This window comes from Rhinolophus sinicus, chromosome 6 (genome assembly GCF_057876585.1).
Source record: "Rhinolophus sinicus isolate RSI-liver-muscle chromosome 6, RSI-T2T, whole genome shotgun sequence".
Taxonomy (NCBI): Eukaryota; Metazoa; Chordata; class Mammalia; order Chiroptera; family Rhinolophidae; genus Rhinolophus; species Rhinolophus sinicus.
The window spans coordinates 11,310,790-11,327,070 of NC_142506.1; the positions used below are offsets into that span (position 1 = coordinate 11,310,790).

Consider the following 16,281-nt stretch of genomic DNA (forward strand, 5'->3'; position numbering starts at 1 on the left):
GTAATTCTATGTTTAAATTATTACTGAACCACGAAACTGTTTCCCACAGTATCTGCACCATTTTTCATTTCCACCAGCAATGTCTGAGGGTTCTAATTTCTCCACATCCTCACCAACTCTTGTTATTTGCCTTTTTTTTTTCTTTTTAATTATAGCCACCCTACTGGGTATGGAGTGGTATCTTACTGTAGTTTTGGTTTGCATCCCCCTAGTGACTAATAATGTGAAGCATCTTTTCCTGTGCTCTTGGCCATCTGTATATCTTCTGTGGAGAAATGTCTACTGTGGTCCTTTGCCTAGTTTTTAATTGGGTTGTTTGAGCAGCAAATTCTTTTTTTCTTTTTTTTTTTCTTTTTTTTTTAAATTTTTTATTGGGGAATATTGGGGAACAGTGTGTTTTTCTAGGGCCCATCAGCTCCAAGTCAAGTTGTTGTTGTATCAATCTAGTTGTGGAGGGCGCAGCTCACTGGCCCATGTGGGAATCCAACCAGTGACCCTATTAAGAGCTTGCGCTCTAACCAACAGCCATCTGGCTGCCCCTGAGCAACAAATTCTTAAGTGTCATGGCTGAGAAGTTAGATTTTAGTCAGTAGTTAACCAGGAGCCACTCTGTAAGCTTTTAATTAGAGAATTGATATGATTCAGGTATGAAAAGATTAAGTATCTTCCAGCCTTATAATATTTTGGATTTTTATTATTGCACTGATGCATGTTCACTTGTAAGACAAAAAGCCAGACTTCCTGTGTCCTTTCTTATTTCTCACTTCTCCATCACTTCACTTTTTCACAAACATTTTTTTTTACATATAAACATTATATGTGGCATTTCGGGGAGGCTACTAATACCGTTTGAAAGTTTCCTCTGAAACCAAGGAACATTTATTGTCACTCTAGATGCAACCTTGTCATTGTAAAACTGTGAGAAAAGCATAACTAGGGTAACTTGTCAAAGATGTTCTAAATATTTTTGTGTTCTTTCTAGATTCAAGACTGGCAAAGTATGTACCAGTCCACCCATATTCCAATACCAAAGTTTACTCCTGTGGACGAGTCCGTAACGTTCATTGGTCGACTCTGCAGAGAAATCTTGCGGATCACAGACCCCAAGTAGGTGCATCGACATTCCCCTGGGCCTTGAGCGCCGTGGACAATCGAAGTCTCTCAACACACTCACATATTGCGTATACTCAGGTCACACCCTGGTCCCTGCTGCAGTTGAATCCCTTCTAATGGGTTTATTCAAATTCACTTTTTTTGCATATTTTCCTCAGTGTGACTGAGGTGACCTCAGTCCAAAGATATAGAGATTAAGACAACCCTTGAGTCAGTTTGGCCACCGTTTGTCTATGCTCCTCATGCTTTCCAGTCAGTTAACATTCTTCTCACTTAGGCCTGTGGACTCTCCGGTATATTAAAACATTTTAAAGTTACAAATTGCTCATCTGTACCTATGTAACCCTGGTACACGCCTCCATTCCAGTTACTGGCTCTTGCACTTGTCGACTCAGTTCCTGACCTTTTAAGATGACCTCCTGGTTTCTTGGCCCAACACCCAAGTACTTTTGATAGTAAGAACCAACATTTATCAAGCACTTACTTTGTGCACTCCTCCCAGGACGTTATACACCTCCCTTCATTTACTCTTACGAGGTGGGCATTGTTTTTCTTCCCATTTTAAAGATGAAGTAACCGAGGCACAGAAAAGCTAAGTCACTTGCCCAAGATCACAGAGTTAATAAATGGTGCACCCAGAATACACACCAGACCCTCCAACTCTGGAGCCCAACTCAAGCACTGTGTCTCTCATTCGAGGACAGACTGCATAGCTTTGCATGCAGTAAGTCACATGAGCGAAAATCTCACATCCTCAAAAGTGCCATTGAGAATATGTTGGGTGGGCACCATGGTCGAGACTTGGCAAGCTGCTTCTCTCGGTGAATCCTGAGCCGGTCTTTCTCCTCTTTCTGGCTGACCTCTGACGAAGCAGTGAGTAGGTACTGAGACCGCCTGAGTGAAGGCAGATTCACATCTTGTGTCTCGTGTTCACGCACACACACGCACACACACACACACACACACACACGTGCTCACTGAGTGCGGCGATTGGTGGGATTACCCAGGAAAAGGTGATTTCTCTTCTTTCTCTGTCCAGCTGTGCATAGTTGAATGTGTGTAAGTTAGATGTTCTTGGACCTGTCTCCTTGGTACCGCCCTCTACTTCAGGCTTATTTTTGTCTCTTCAAACTTAGGAAACTTGACCAAAACTTCCAGTAGAAATGACTTTTGTCTGTGACTCATGGGCCAAGAAGACTAAGAGAGCCAAAACGTTTTGTAACTCCTCCTTTCTGGGCACCCATCCCTTCTAGAAAATGGGTTTTCCCTTCTAGAAAACCCACCTAATGCCATGGTAATACTTGCAGAAAGGATTAAACATAAATGGGACTTGCATGTCACATACTGATTTCATCATCAGTGTTGGAAGCCTCTTAAGTGACACACTGAAAGTGCCACCAGCACTGCAATGGAGGAAGGACACTTGGAAGCTGGAAAGGAGCGGTCCTGTGCAGTTCCGGAGAGCGTCTTGTTCTTCTCATTTACTTCTGAATTTAAATCTCCTTAGCTCCTGAAGCTCTCTTAACTGCCTCCAAAACCCCGTTGCGGTAAAGATATGTGCTGCTTCTCACAGTTGGGGGCATATTGTCTCTCGAGTTCATGGAATTGCCGTGTCTGAGGCTCCGTGCCAGGACTACCGAATCTGGCCATCTGTTTTTCAACACACTCTACCAGTGACTTAAGGTCCCTACCCCAACATTTGAGGACCTTTAAAATGGTGGCTAAGGGCATGGTGTTGGAATCCGGCCTCTCTACGCTTCAGTCATCTCACAAGTTTCAAATGGCTTATATATTACAAAGCTATTATGAGGAGGAAAAAGCAAGCATGTGGAACGGTCCTAGCACCTGGCGGGTAGGAAGTGCTCAGTGAATATTGTGGGTTATCATCATCGTCCTCTCACTCCTGAGTCTAGAAGGTGGTTGATGACCAGAATTGGGAGGAAAGAGGAAATGGCCTTGTCATCATACTCTAACGGCTAGATAGGGCGCCAAGACTCAGTTTCTTTCTTACTAAAATGGAAATGACACAAGGCTGTTTGGTCCACAGTCTAGAAATTTCAAGACCCTGTGGAGAGACCACTGGGCTCTGAAGTCCTCCAGCCTGACAATGAACCTAACCTTGTCCTGTTAACATGACTCCAAACAGCCTAACTCAGTGGAAATGAAGTAGTGACACAGCATCGGGCAGGAAAAGGTGGTTTGGCTCAGTTTTACCTGCCTGGTCCATCCAGTGTCACCCCAGAGATATTTTGGGTGCCTAGGTACAGAGGTCATTCAGCACAAATCGTGACTGTTCTTGATGTCTGATACCCCAAATCCTGTTGAACCCCACATCTCTTGATGAAGAATTCTCAGCTGCTTTTGGGTTTGGGGTGTGTTTTGTTTTTCTTTTAGAATGACGTGTCACATTGACCAGCTGAACACTTGGTATGATATGAAAACTCATCAAGAAGTGACTAGCAGCCGCCTCTTCTCAGAAATCCAGACCACGCTGGGGACTTTCGGCCTGAACGGGTTAGACAGGCTTCTGTGCTTCATGATTGTAAAGGAGCTACAGGTGAGCCTGTTGGTGCCCATGCATGTCTCGTGCTCCCCTGGGGGAGATGAGAGCTGATCGTTAGCTCGTCTTCCATGCTTCCCCTACTGACATCAGGTATTATAAATGAGATTCCCATTAGGTATGTAAGAACGAGAATAAACTAGAATTTCTTGGCCAGTATAGTATTTTTATAGGTAGATGGGATTTGTGGGTTTCATGTTGGGAAGATAAGACTTTTTCTCTTTGAAGCCAGCCACTCTTCCTGGAAACAAGGGATGTTTCTAATAGGAAGCGGAAGTTAACTGCTTCCCCCTGTTGTCCTATTTACAGTGTGGTGTGATTTAAGCTAGTCTGTGTTCTACCTGACATTTCACTTAACTGGAGTACTTACTCCTTTATTCATTACGTTTGGTTCTTTGATTTTTGCCTTCTTTTCTAGAATTTCCTCAGTATGTTTCAGAAAATTATCCTGAGAGACAGAACTGTTCAGGATACTTTAAAAACCCTCATGAATGCTGTCAGCCCCCTCAAAAGTATTGTAGGTGAGTGTTCTGAAACGAGCCTGAGGTGGAGATTGTACTGTAGCCTTTCCAAATTCACTAAATAGAAAATTGTATTTTAACCTTTCAGCAAATTCGAATAAAATTTATTTTTCCGCCATTGCCAAAACACAGAAGATTTGGACAGCTTATCTCGAGGCTATAATGAAGGTATGTTGTGAAGGAGAGGGTGATAATCAATGCTATGTTTTTTTAATTATTAATTTATTGTAATTTTGTTGCCCAAAGAAAGCCATTCTTCTTTCTTTTGTCATTAGAACAAAAATACAACACTTCTATCCATTATTCTAAATTCATTTGTTTCTTTATCTCCCTTTCTGGAACTGTTCTTAAGTATGCTTTTCATTGGCTTTTTGTTTTCCTTTTGCTCAAGGAATCTGTTTCTTTTTGAAATGCCTTTTGGCAAGAGGTGCTTTCACACAGGAAATGGAAGTTTTCCTCCCTCAATAACACTGTATCCTCTCAAAATAAGTTCCTGTAATGAACCGCTCTGTCAGTTTATGGACCATTTGTCTCTCCCCTCTCGTGTCTGCATAGATGTGAGAAAGCCAGGTTCTTTGGGGCATGAATCATCCTTACACCATGAATAGAATACTGAGTCTTTGGACATGAATAAGAACGTGAAATGAGGAGATTGATCTACTGGATGGAAATCAACTTAGTGTAAAATGTGCTCTCCTCTGTTATCCTGCCTTGACACTGACAGTGGATCCCAGGGATCCTCTGTGTGTCCTTCTTTCATCATTTGATGGCCCAAGATATTCAACAACCCTTTATTGAATACTTGTCAAGTACAAAACTTTGTCAGTTGTTGGGTGATACTGTTAAAGGAAACACTACCTGTCTCCTCAGAAAGCCTGCTAACAGTCTAGTAGGTCTCCTGACGGAAAACTGATTCATGGTTAAAAGTACCACGTACCCCAGGAAGAGTCTAGAATGCTATAGGAATTTAGAAAAGTTCCATTCTCTTGTTCCCAGCTAAATAAATTGCTCATGGAGACAGTACTCATTGTGTCTCGGCCAAATTCACAATGTATTGCCCATAATTTGAGAGAATTGTTTATGTTTTCTGTGTGTGAGTGTGTGTGTGTGTGTAATTTGGAAACTTAAACATGGTAGGTAACACAAGGAGCCTTTGAGTCTGCTAGATGTCCTCTTGCTATATAGGTCTGCTGCTCCCTTAGCCAGGTGATTTTCAGATACTGAAACTATGTGAAATACCACGCCGGCCTAGTTTCTGATTGCTGGAAAACCTTCTAGGAGGTGAGGTCTTACCTCTGTAGGAAGCCAGGGGTGGTTGTAGGCGTTCTGGGGAGAGGCTTGGAGGTTTTCCTCTTGGCTGCCAGATGGTTTGCAGCCCAGTGGCTCTTCCAGACTGCTGTTAGTTGTAATTGCTGGTAATTCAGTAGTAGCCCGTGTCTAAGTCAGTGATCTTTACATAGGCTCCCAAGGACTTTTGTTGTCGTTTCCTCCTGAATTGGGGAGCTTGCATCCACTAAGCTGTGCTAATGATCTGGAACAGCGACGGAAACAGTCTGTGCTGGTCAGTAGTGATGGCAGCCCCTAGCCACATGCACACATTGTACACTTGACACATGACCTATGAGACTGACGAACTGAATTTCTTATTTTATTTCATTTTAACCAGTTTAAATTTAAATTGCCACATATGGCTAGTGGCTACTGTATTTGTCAGTGCAACTCTAGAGAAACTGTGGAGACAAGGGGATAATCCAGATAGCTCTAAACAAGCAAATAAATAGATGGAATGAGTTTATCATGCTCCCAGGCTCCTTGGCCTCTCCAGTATTGTATTAAAGTAAGTGAGCACCAAAAAGAAAAAGTGTTGATCACCAAGATTCACGCTTTAAATAAGAACAAGTTATATTAAACTGACTTGATTTCTGTTCCCATTTCTAGATTGCTCCTTTCAAGGGAACCCTTGACATAGCGTATCTAGAATTAAGCCAGAAATTAAATGGGCCAGATACAAGGTTGGAGAGACATTTTTGCGTGGCCTGAGAGAACCCACTATTTTCTTGCACTTGTTCTATTCTGGTTTGTAAATGATATATATCTATTCACAAAAAGTTTCTTACTTATACGTAGCAATTTTTTTTGCATTGACTTTTATTTTCTTCACATAAGTAGAATAGTAAGAACAGTTGTCGAAAGGAATACATTTGAGGTCATTTAACACTTTTTTAGCTGTTACAAGCTTCGTTTATCTAAACAATAGCTTTGCTCTTAGAGAAGGCCACTCTTTTTCTTGATTTTTCTCTGTCCCCAGCAAGTCAAAGGAAATGTGTTCATTTCCACCTTATTGCTGCTGGAATTATAAAGCAGCCTTCACTCTTGTTCCTCCTTGCCCCAGCACTAACCTTTTAGGAATGCTTTTTCTAGAATAGAAAATAAGAAGTTTACTGGCACTAAAAGTCAGAGTGGATTGTTGGCTTAGGATGCTGACAAGTCTATGGGAGCAAGCTGACATCTGTCCCATACCGGACCCCAAAGTTCACCATCACCTGACAGTCGTCATATGCTCGTCACCATTTGGAAGTTACAGCAGTTGATCCACCATGTTGACATAACTCCTATCACAACCTGTTCTTTTAATAGTCTGATAATTATATTTCATTACACTCGGCTTCCATTGTTACCCTATGTGTTTTATTTTGTACATACAACAGAATTATTCTAGAAGAGTGTCCCTGTGCTTCACCAGATTCCCAAAGAGGTTCAAGGTACAAAAACAAGGTTGAGAACCCCTGGATTAGGAGTTAACATTGTTAGAGGGGCCTTCTTGGTGGGTTTTATTATGTAGATTATTTTTTCACCCAGATTATTATATGATCTATATTGACGAGTGGTGTGGGAGACTAATATTCACCACATTTTAGACTATCAGAGTGACATAGCATCCTCAGGACTTGAGAGAGTTCTGTTTAGGACAAATGCAGGAAGTAGGGCTTCTCATCGCAGCTAATAACTTTGGAGATCTTACTCCAAAAGAGCAAAAATAGAGCTTCAAAAGTGACTCCTTTAATACATGAACAACTGAACATGAATGAATTACTTTGTAAGATGTTAGACCTTGGGAACATTTTGAGGGTGGCGTCCAGGAGTCTACCCAGATGTCCCCTGAAGGGTCTCCTGAGCCATGGACCAGCCCTCGCCAGCCTTCAATGTTCTGTAGAGTGTGGTGATCCTCCCCTGAAAAGGTGTCATCTTGGTGTTTGCCTCCTGCCATCACTTTGAAATATTTACCTGTTCTACCTGTTCTTTCTCTTGCTTCATCACAGGTTGGGCAGATGCAGATTCTGAGACAACAGATTGCCAATGAATTAAACTATTCTTGTCGGTTTGACTCCAAACACCTGGCAGCTGCCCTGGAGAATCTCAACAAGTAAGTGCCTGCGCCTAAAAGAGCCATCGGGCCTGCATTGTTCATCATCAGTTGGCATCCCAGCCTCTTCAGCACCTACTCTTTTAAGTTCTCTTTGGGTGAGAAGGTTCTGTTCATTTATAGGCTTCCTTACCCTGGATAGTCAACTGTCTTCAGAAGCCTCTTCCCTCAGTATTGTACCTTAGGTGGGTGGGTAGGTAGGTGTGTGTGTGATGGAGTCATTTATTCAACCAACATATATCAATCACTTAATACCCACCAGACACTGTGCTAGGTAGGTGCTTGCGCAGATTGAGAAAGCAATTGTAGGTGACCCTTGAACAACACAGATTTGAATTGTGCAAGCACTAATATGCAGATTTTTTCAATAAATACTATAAATATATTTTCTCTTCCTTATGATTTTCTTTTTTTTAAAAAATAAATTTTATTAGGAAATATTGGGGAACAGTGTGTTTCTCCAGGACCCATCAGCTCCAAGTCATTGTCCTTCAATCTAGTTATGGAGGGCACAGCTCACTGGCCCATGTGGGAATCAAACCAGCAACCCTGTTGTTCAGAGCTCGCACTCCAACCAACTGAGCCATCCGGCTGCCCCTATGATTTTCTCAATACTTTATTTTCTCTATCTTACTTTATTGTAAGAGTACAATAGCTAATACATATAACATATAAAATATATGTTTTTGTTTGTTTGTTTGTTTTTTAAGGAGGGCACAGCTCACAGTGGCCCATGTGGGGATTGAACTGGCAACTTTGGTGTTATTAGCACCGTGCTCTAACCAACTGAGCTAACTGGCCACCCCTCAAAATATATGTTAATCAACTGTTTATGTTATCAGTAAGGCTTCTGGTCAACAGTAGGCTGTTAGTAGTTAAGTTTTGGGGGAGTCAAAGGTTATACATGGATTTTCGATTGCACAGGGTGTCGACACCACTAACTTCCCAAATGCACACCTGACTTTCCACAGAACTGAGTCACTAAGCACCCCGAGGGCAGTTAGAGGCACGCTGATGACTGGGAGTGGCTCTGGGCACACACCCCGGAGTGTAGTCATACCCTCCACCTCACCACCAGCTTGCTCTCATTTCAGGCCTTTGACTTAACAACAAATAATCCATGCTTCTCGGTCACAGCATTAGTACTTTTGACAAAGTCGGTGTGAAAAGAGTTTAGTCAATTTATAAAAATTGAATGACGAAAGCGTTTGATTTGGGTTGACTCCAAAATATAAAATAGGTTAAATTTTCCACTTACGATCAATTGGAAATTGAGAATTAGAAGATTCAAGAGTTGGCAGGTCCTTCTTCCTCTGTTTCTTCTTTTACAGATAAGAAAACTGGGGCTGTGAAAGATGACATCATAGCCTATACTAACTGTTGTATAAATTCCGTTCATCTCTAACGTTTATCACTGGTTTTTATTTTCCCTCCGTTTAGAGCTCTCCTAGCGGATATCGAAGCCCACTATCAGGACCCTTCTCTTCCTTACCCCAAAGAAGATAACACACTCTTATATGAAATCACAGCCTATCTGGAGGCAGCTGGCATTCACAATCCGCTGAATAAGGTTCATAGTTAAAAGATGTGATGGTGTGGTGGGGCACGGTGGGGTACAAACGGTGACATGGCCCAGCTGGCAAGTTGCTGTGCTAAAATACTGGGAGAGCCCGGGTGCAGATCCCAGGGCTTCCGTTCCCTCAAGTCCCTGCCCTTTCTGAGCTCCTCTCACTGCACGTTACGTAAGGCTGCGCTCACACCATCCCTGCCTGACTCCGGTGTGGAACCAAACGATACAGTGTTTGTCAGAGCTCCTTAAACAGTGAAAAGTGCTCTGTCTGTAAGAGAGAAGTTTTAGGTTTCTCTGAGGTTTGCTGCTTGACTACAACTAAATGGTTGCATTTGTCCTTCTTTCCCCAAAGATGCTTCCCTCTGGGTGACAGTAATCACAAGTGTAATCTGGGGCTACAGACTCTTCTCTGCAATTCTGATCTCCAAAAATCTCTGAGAACTGGGTTGTTGTTTTTTCACAAATTGTTGCCAAATTTCATTTGGTGGCCAAACCTGTTCCTGGCTGTTGATACTCCTGTGAATATTTGTGTTTTGAGGCAGATACTGATGACTTTGATTACAGGGTGTTGATCTAGACAGTGTTATCAGCTTTCTAAAATCTGTAAAATGTGAAATTCTGAAATCTGTATGATCCCCTAGGTTTTTAGATAAAAGATTATGAACCTAAATAGCAGCTCACATTTTTTGAGTACTTACTACATGTCAAGCCAGTACTGTGTTAACCCAGCCATGGGTCATCTTACTTAATCTCACAGCAACTCTGTGAAATGTGCCGTTCTTGCGTGAGGATCCTGAGGCTTAGAGGTGGGTAACTTCCCCGGGGCTCTAACAAGCCATGGAGCTGGGCAGTCTAAGCAGAATCTAAGCAGAGCCAGCTCCTGCCAGAATGCCACCCTGCCTCCCAGGCCAGCCAGGAGGAGCAGGGTAGCAGGATATGCCCAGCTTTCTGCCAGGTGAACCCGGAGGGAGACGGCTCTGGGACATAGGCCAGGGGAAAGCAAATGAAAAAGCAAGGGGACCCCCTGCTGGCTTTCTACTATGGACTGCCACTTGCTGCTATATGGAGCTCTCTTTCTGCCTCTTTCTCTTTCCCTCCTTCCCACCTTCCCTTTCTCTGCCCTTCCCTCCAGCTTTGCCTTGACTGCTGTATTTTGCTTTCCGTCCCATTCTTGCTCATCACTTTTTGTCCCCTCCCTTTGTTAATGACATTCAAAGGATTGTGGGGAGGAGGGCAAGTAACTACTAGTCCCTAAGCCAAACTGTTCCCTTCCCGGAAGGGCTGATTGATATACAGGTATTTATGGGCTTGCGGGGAGGGGCGTCAGTGGTGGTAAATAAAACTCTGCAGGTAGCAAATTAACGGGACCATCCTAGTTTTAGGTAGTCTGAAGAGCACATTAAAAGAAAATGGAAGCTTTCCATCTGAAAATGTGTTCTGCAGTATTGAGCAACGTGCAGAAAACATTCATTTGTCTTCCCTTTCTCTTTTCCAGATATACATAACAACCAAGCGCTTACCCTACTTCCCAATTGTCAACTTTCTATTTTTGATCGCCCAGTTGCCAAAACTTCAGTACAACAAAAACCTAGGTACTGTATCACATTTATTCTCTGCAATAAGTAAGAGTAACAGTAGCTTAATCTCTAACCAAACAGCTCTGTGTCTAGAATGTCATGTCACATATGAGATCTTTTCTCAGTTAAATGCATATTTATAGCATCCATGTCTTTGGGCCTCTGAAATATGATGCACCTTCATGAAATGTAGACGGTGGATTTGATATCAACCAACTAAAGTCCACCTTTAATTTCCAGTGGTCAACCGTCCAGTAAATTGTGTGGGGACCTTGGCCCCTCTCATTTCGTTAATGTTTAGCAGCTGGTATCATGTGAAAGAAAATGCTTTTGGTTAATGTCCTATCCTTTCAACAAATGTATGTGCCTACTGTGTTTCTAGAACTGCGGTATGAAGAATAACAGTATAGTTGGGAGAGAAGACTAATACAGGAATATTTAATACTTTAAGATATGTATGATTAACATGTAAAAATATTTGGTACAAGCAATAGATACCAAAGGCTTCCAGTAGATTTGTTCTGTCCAGGGACATAACCCTAATTTTTTTTTTTTTTCAGTCATTGATCACTTTATCTTGAACATTTTTATAATCACAATTCTAATAGATTCCCAAGTACTTCCTCTGTCTCCAAACTTTGTTTCTAGGTAGTATTTTAAAATCCACTATAAATTTACTTGAAAAGTATTATGAGAGCTTTTTAGTAAATGTTATTTATTATTTTTTAACCAGTGATTGAAGTATTTCCATGCCTATTTCATACGCTTTTTTAGGGTAAAGATGTGGAGTCTCTTTAAGGATTTTATTCTCTCATTCAAAAATGTTTCTTGATCCCAGACGCACCTCCCACAACAATCCTTGTCACTGCCACAGATCACAGAGCTTGGTGGTGGCGCCCAATAAATAAACTTGCTGTAGGAGGGAGGAGACAAACATATGTCTGGATTCTGGCTTCAGCACTTATCACCTCGTGACTGTGGCCAAGTTAGTTCACCTCTTAGGCCAATCAGATTTTTAAAATACTTAAAACATTACCTAGCACAGAGCAAGTGCTCCACTGATGCTAACTCCTGATATTGGTCAAAATCAATGTCAAGAACCATCCCAAGATGGATTTAAGGGTTCGTCTCAAGATTCAGAGATTCATGTCCCCCCTCTGTTGTCCCTGGGTTACAAATTAAGAATCTACGATCCTTTATAATGCTGAACTGTCAGTGCTCAAAGATATCATGTTTTCATTAAAGAATTCATTCACGGATCCCGTTGAGATGATAATTCCATCCTTGTACCTGTGGTTGAGGTCAGGTACCTTCATTATACAACTGCCTATGGGAAGCACCTCACTGTTCATGGAATTCTCAGATCGTTAAACAAAACCTTTACATGTCCTAGAAATGTGTCTGTACCTGACTACAGTTCTTTTCATGAGTTAGACTAATGTGTCAACTTGGGAATCAAATTTTTAAAAAATAGGACAGAAGAAGGAACGTCAGCGTGTGTATATATCCCCGAAATTTACTTAACCTTGTGAGCATTGTTCTCAAGACTGAGCTAAGAACGTGTGCCTACTTGGTCTGTCTGTTAAGTCTCTGTGGGGCTCCCAGCACAGAGGAAGCTTTTGTTGTAAATACCACATTTGCTTTCCCCCTGGAAAGGATGATTTCTACGTGTTCTGAGTAATGTTAGTGTCTTATGCAGTGGGCATTGAGGAACTCAGAAGTGGGAAGGCTTCGGTCAGGTAAAGCAGGATTACTGGTTTAAGATTTCCGCCCTCCTAAGAACCCAAATATGGGATCTGGGGATCTGTCTTACCAGTTTAACTTTATAATAAAGTTGTACCATTTTATACCCCACCAGCACTTGGCAATGTTGGTCTTCTTAATTTTAACCATTTTAGTGGGTGTGTATGATATTTCATTGTCGTTTTAATTTGCCTTTCCCTGATGATTAATGATGTTGAGCAATTTTTCTTGTGCTTTTTGGCCATTCTTTATATCTTTCTTTGTTAAGTGTCAGTTCAAGTCTTTTGCCTGTTTTTAATTTGGGTTGATTGCTTTCTTATCACTGAGGTATAACAGTTATGTATACATTATGAATACAAGTCCTTTGTTAGATATATGTATTTGGATTTTTTTCTCACATACTGTGGTTTATGTATTCATTTTTTTAACTGGTAACTCTAACGAGCATAAGTGTTTAATGCTGATGATGTCCAATTTATCTCTTTTTTTCTTTATAATTAGTCCTTTCTGTGTCCTAAGAGATATGTGCCTACCCCAAGGTCACAAAGATAGTCTCCTATGTTTTTTTTCTAGAAGCTTTGTAGTTGTAGCTTTTACACTGAGGTCTGTGGTCCACTCAAATTCCTTTCTATCCACAGTGTGAAGTATGGATCAAGGTTCATGTCTTCCCCATAAAAGATCCAAGTTCAGCACAAGTTCAGTGTTGGAAAGATTTCTCTCCATTAAATTGTTTGGATATTTGTGGGAATTCAGTTGATCCTATAAGGGTGGGACAGTTTCTGGATTTTCTTTTCTGTTCATCGATCTGTTTATCCTTCTGACAGTGCTGTCTGAATCACTGTAACTTTTTAATAATTCTTGAAATCAGGCAAAGTCTTCCAACTTTGTTCTTTTTCATCACGGTGTTTCCCCCTGGAAACCCAAGCTCTGTCTCCTGCTCCCCACGCAGCCATGTAGGCAGAAGGTCAGGGTGTCCAGATTTGGGCAGAAATCCTCAGAAACCCAGCTTTGGCACTCACCCACTTTACAAATTTCCTTCCTCCACTGTCGTGACTGCTGCAGATTCTTTTCTGATACAACGCTCAACATTATATTTTTGTCCAGCATTTTAATTATTTTCCTTGAAGAGAATAGTTCGGGGCATCTAATATGCCATATTACCACTAATAGACGTCAATTTTCTGTCATTTTTATTTTCTCATTTACATTTATCTATACCTTTCAATTTTTTAATAATAGCATGCCTTAATTGTATAACCCAAAAGAAACAGTGATGGCAATTATAAAAACTAGTAACCACTATATTGCACTGCATCCTTCAGACCACTAGAAGCTTCCATCCATCCCGGGCCTAATTCAAAATGTAGTCCAGAGTTGTCATTCCCTCCAGATGATCACCTGCCAGAGGTGATGGGACCCGATCATGTGCACATCCATGAACATTCGCACTGAGTGAACGCTGCCAGAGGCGAGCACTTCACTTGGTGGTGTCATTGGTAATTTGTCCTTCCTTGCAGGGATGGTCTGCCGAAAACCTGCCGACCCTGTGGACTGGCCGCCACTCGTCCTGGGACTGCTCACCCTGCTGAAGCAGTTTCATTCCCGGTACACGGAGCAGTTCCTGGCGCTGATCGGCCAGTTTATCCGCTCCACAGTGGAGCAGTGTACAAGGTATAGATGGCCACTCGTACGTGGAGTCATTTTACAGAGCAGGCCAGGAACCTTCAATGCCCAATTCCTCTTACCATGTTTCCCCGAAAATAAGACCTAGCCTCACAATTAGCTCTAATGCGTCTTTTGGAGCAAAAATTAATATAAAACATTATATTATTATATTGTATTTATATTATATTATCATATTATTTTGTATTATTTTATATAAGACTTGGTCTTATTTTACTATAAGACCGGGTATAATATAATTACATATTATATATAATATAATTAATATAATATGAGGTCTTATATTAATTTTTGCTCCAAAAGACGCTCTAGAGCTGATTGTCCGGCTAGGTCTTATTTTCGGGGAAACATGGTGTTATCTCCCTGGTAGAGATGGGGGTTGTCTGCTTACCCTGCTCTATAAAGTGAGGGCACATCTACTTGTCACAAGGAATTCAAGGTGTGCCCCTGCTTAGTCACCCTGCCGGGGAGTCTGCTGGGTGCACAGTGATTTTTCCGTGGATGAGTCATGACCATGAGTAGCAACCAGCGTGGGGGAGAAAGTGTAGGCCTGTTCCTGTGTCAGCTATGGTGCTGGGCTCAGACCTACTGCCTTCCTTTGCAATTGACCCCATTTTATGATTGTTAAAATTTCATTTTTGAGACTTGCCCATCCTTCTGAGCTCTCTTCCATTTTTCAGTTGTTAAAAAAATCTGCTCTTTGAAGCAAGGCTGACCATATGTCCTAGAAAAACATCCAGTGTGTGTGTGTTGTTCAGTCTGTTAGCTAAGATGGGGAAGGACTGGCCTGATGGGGAAATCCCATTTTAAGATGGCCAGTAACAAATGGAAACACCTAGAAGTCACCGTGTGGGGAGCAGCGTCTGGACCATGGCACATCGGGTGGAAGGGGCTTACCCAAAGGCAGAGAAGAAAGAAGGCAACAGCTGACATTAACAGTGTGAAGAAGAAATAGTTTTAACACCTAAAAACTCCTTCTGATGAAAGCAAGAATGTAAGCCCCATAGGAAGACTTTGTGTGCTTTGCTGCATCCTCAGCTCTAGAGAGTAGTTGGCAGTATAGTTGTATGAGTGACTACGTGAGTAGAATCCATATGGAAAACTGTAAGATACCATATTTATTTGACACCCTCCAATATACAGTGTGGTCCACGCACCACCCCAGGTGCTAGAGACAGATCGATGAAGACATGACCCAGGCCCTCAAGGCAACCACCATCCAAACAACTGAAAACTGAAGAGGCTTGGAGGAAGATACTAAGTCTATCCAGAGCCTAAGAAAAGGCCATCTGCCCATAGGAGTCAGGGAGGACTTCCCAGAGGAGGAAGCACCCAAGCTGAGACTAGAAAGCTGTCCAGAAGTTTACTGTTAAATACACATGCAGAGCAAATGTAGCTGCAGAGACTGAAGGGCATGGGCAAGTGTAGCCTGTTCAGGGACGTGCCAGTCTGAATCGGGAAGTGCTGAGGGATACAGAGAGAGATGAGTCTAGACAGGTAGCAGGGACCATATTATGAAGGGCCATGCAAACCACAGAGAAGTTTAGATTTTATCCTCTAGGTTATGTTTTGAAGATATGTGAGCAGGATAATGACTTGATATGAACCGAGGATGTTCTATAGATTTGTTTCTTTCACTTCATTTAGTAGTCTGCCATTTTAGTCTTTCAGTAGCTTAACTGAGGGCCTACTACGTGCAAAACAGTTAATTGATGCAGACTGTTCCTCTTATCAGCCAGAAGATACCTGAGATGCCTGCGGATGTTGTGGGTGCCCTTCTGTTCCTGGAGGATTATGTTCGGTACACAAAGCTACCCAGGAGGGTAAGTGATAAGGAACCATGTTGATGCCCTTTTTGTTAAAAGATAGTATGAAGACTGACCCTGGACCCATTCCCAGTGGTGCCTCTCCCCTCGCGACTGCTCTGGCCCACAGCTCTGAAAATTCCCCACCTCCCCATCATTTTCAGTGGCTTTGCAAGAAGACAGAGTTTAATACAGCTTCCCTCTCTTTCTCACCCTGTGCCATGCTGTCCTACTGTGAGCAACTCGCCCAGTTCAGGAGTTTAGATGGACAGTCCAGAGAGAATT

General features: G+C 42.0%; 1 protein-coding gene across 6 annotated transcripts in view; it reads left to right on the plus strand.

The window, feature by feature from the left end:
* The window catches only part of WASHC5 (WASH complex subunit 5), a 55,230-nt gene that overhangs the window by 36,007 nt on the left and 2,942 nt on the right, over positions 1-16,281 (plus strand). For all 6 annotated transcript variants that reach the window (XM_074316722.2, XM_019723053.3, XM_019723124.3 and 3 more), the window contains 9 exons: positions 983-1,107; positions 3,508-3,670; positions 4,092-4,194; positions 4,283-4,362; positions 7,515-7,618; positions 9,059-9,188; positions 10,684-10,780; positions 14,026-14,179; positions 15,927-16,014. In XM_074316722.2, the coding sequence (XP_074172823.1) occupies positions 983-1,107; positions 3,508-3,670; positions 4,092-4,194; positions 4,283-4,362; positions 7,515-7,618; positions 9,059-9,188; positions 10,684-10,780; positions 14,026-14,179; positions 15,927-16,014 (1,044 nt within the window). The remainder of the gene's footprint in view (positions 1-982; positions 1,108-3,507; positions 3,671-4,091; positions 4,195-4,282; positions 4,363-7,514; positions 7,619-9,058; positions 9,189-10,683; positions 10,781-14,025; positions 14,180-15,926; positions 16,015-16,281) is intronic.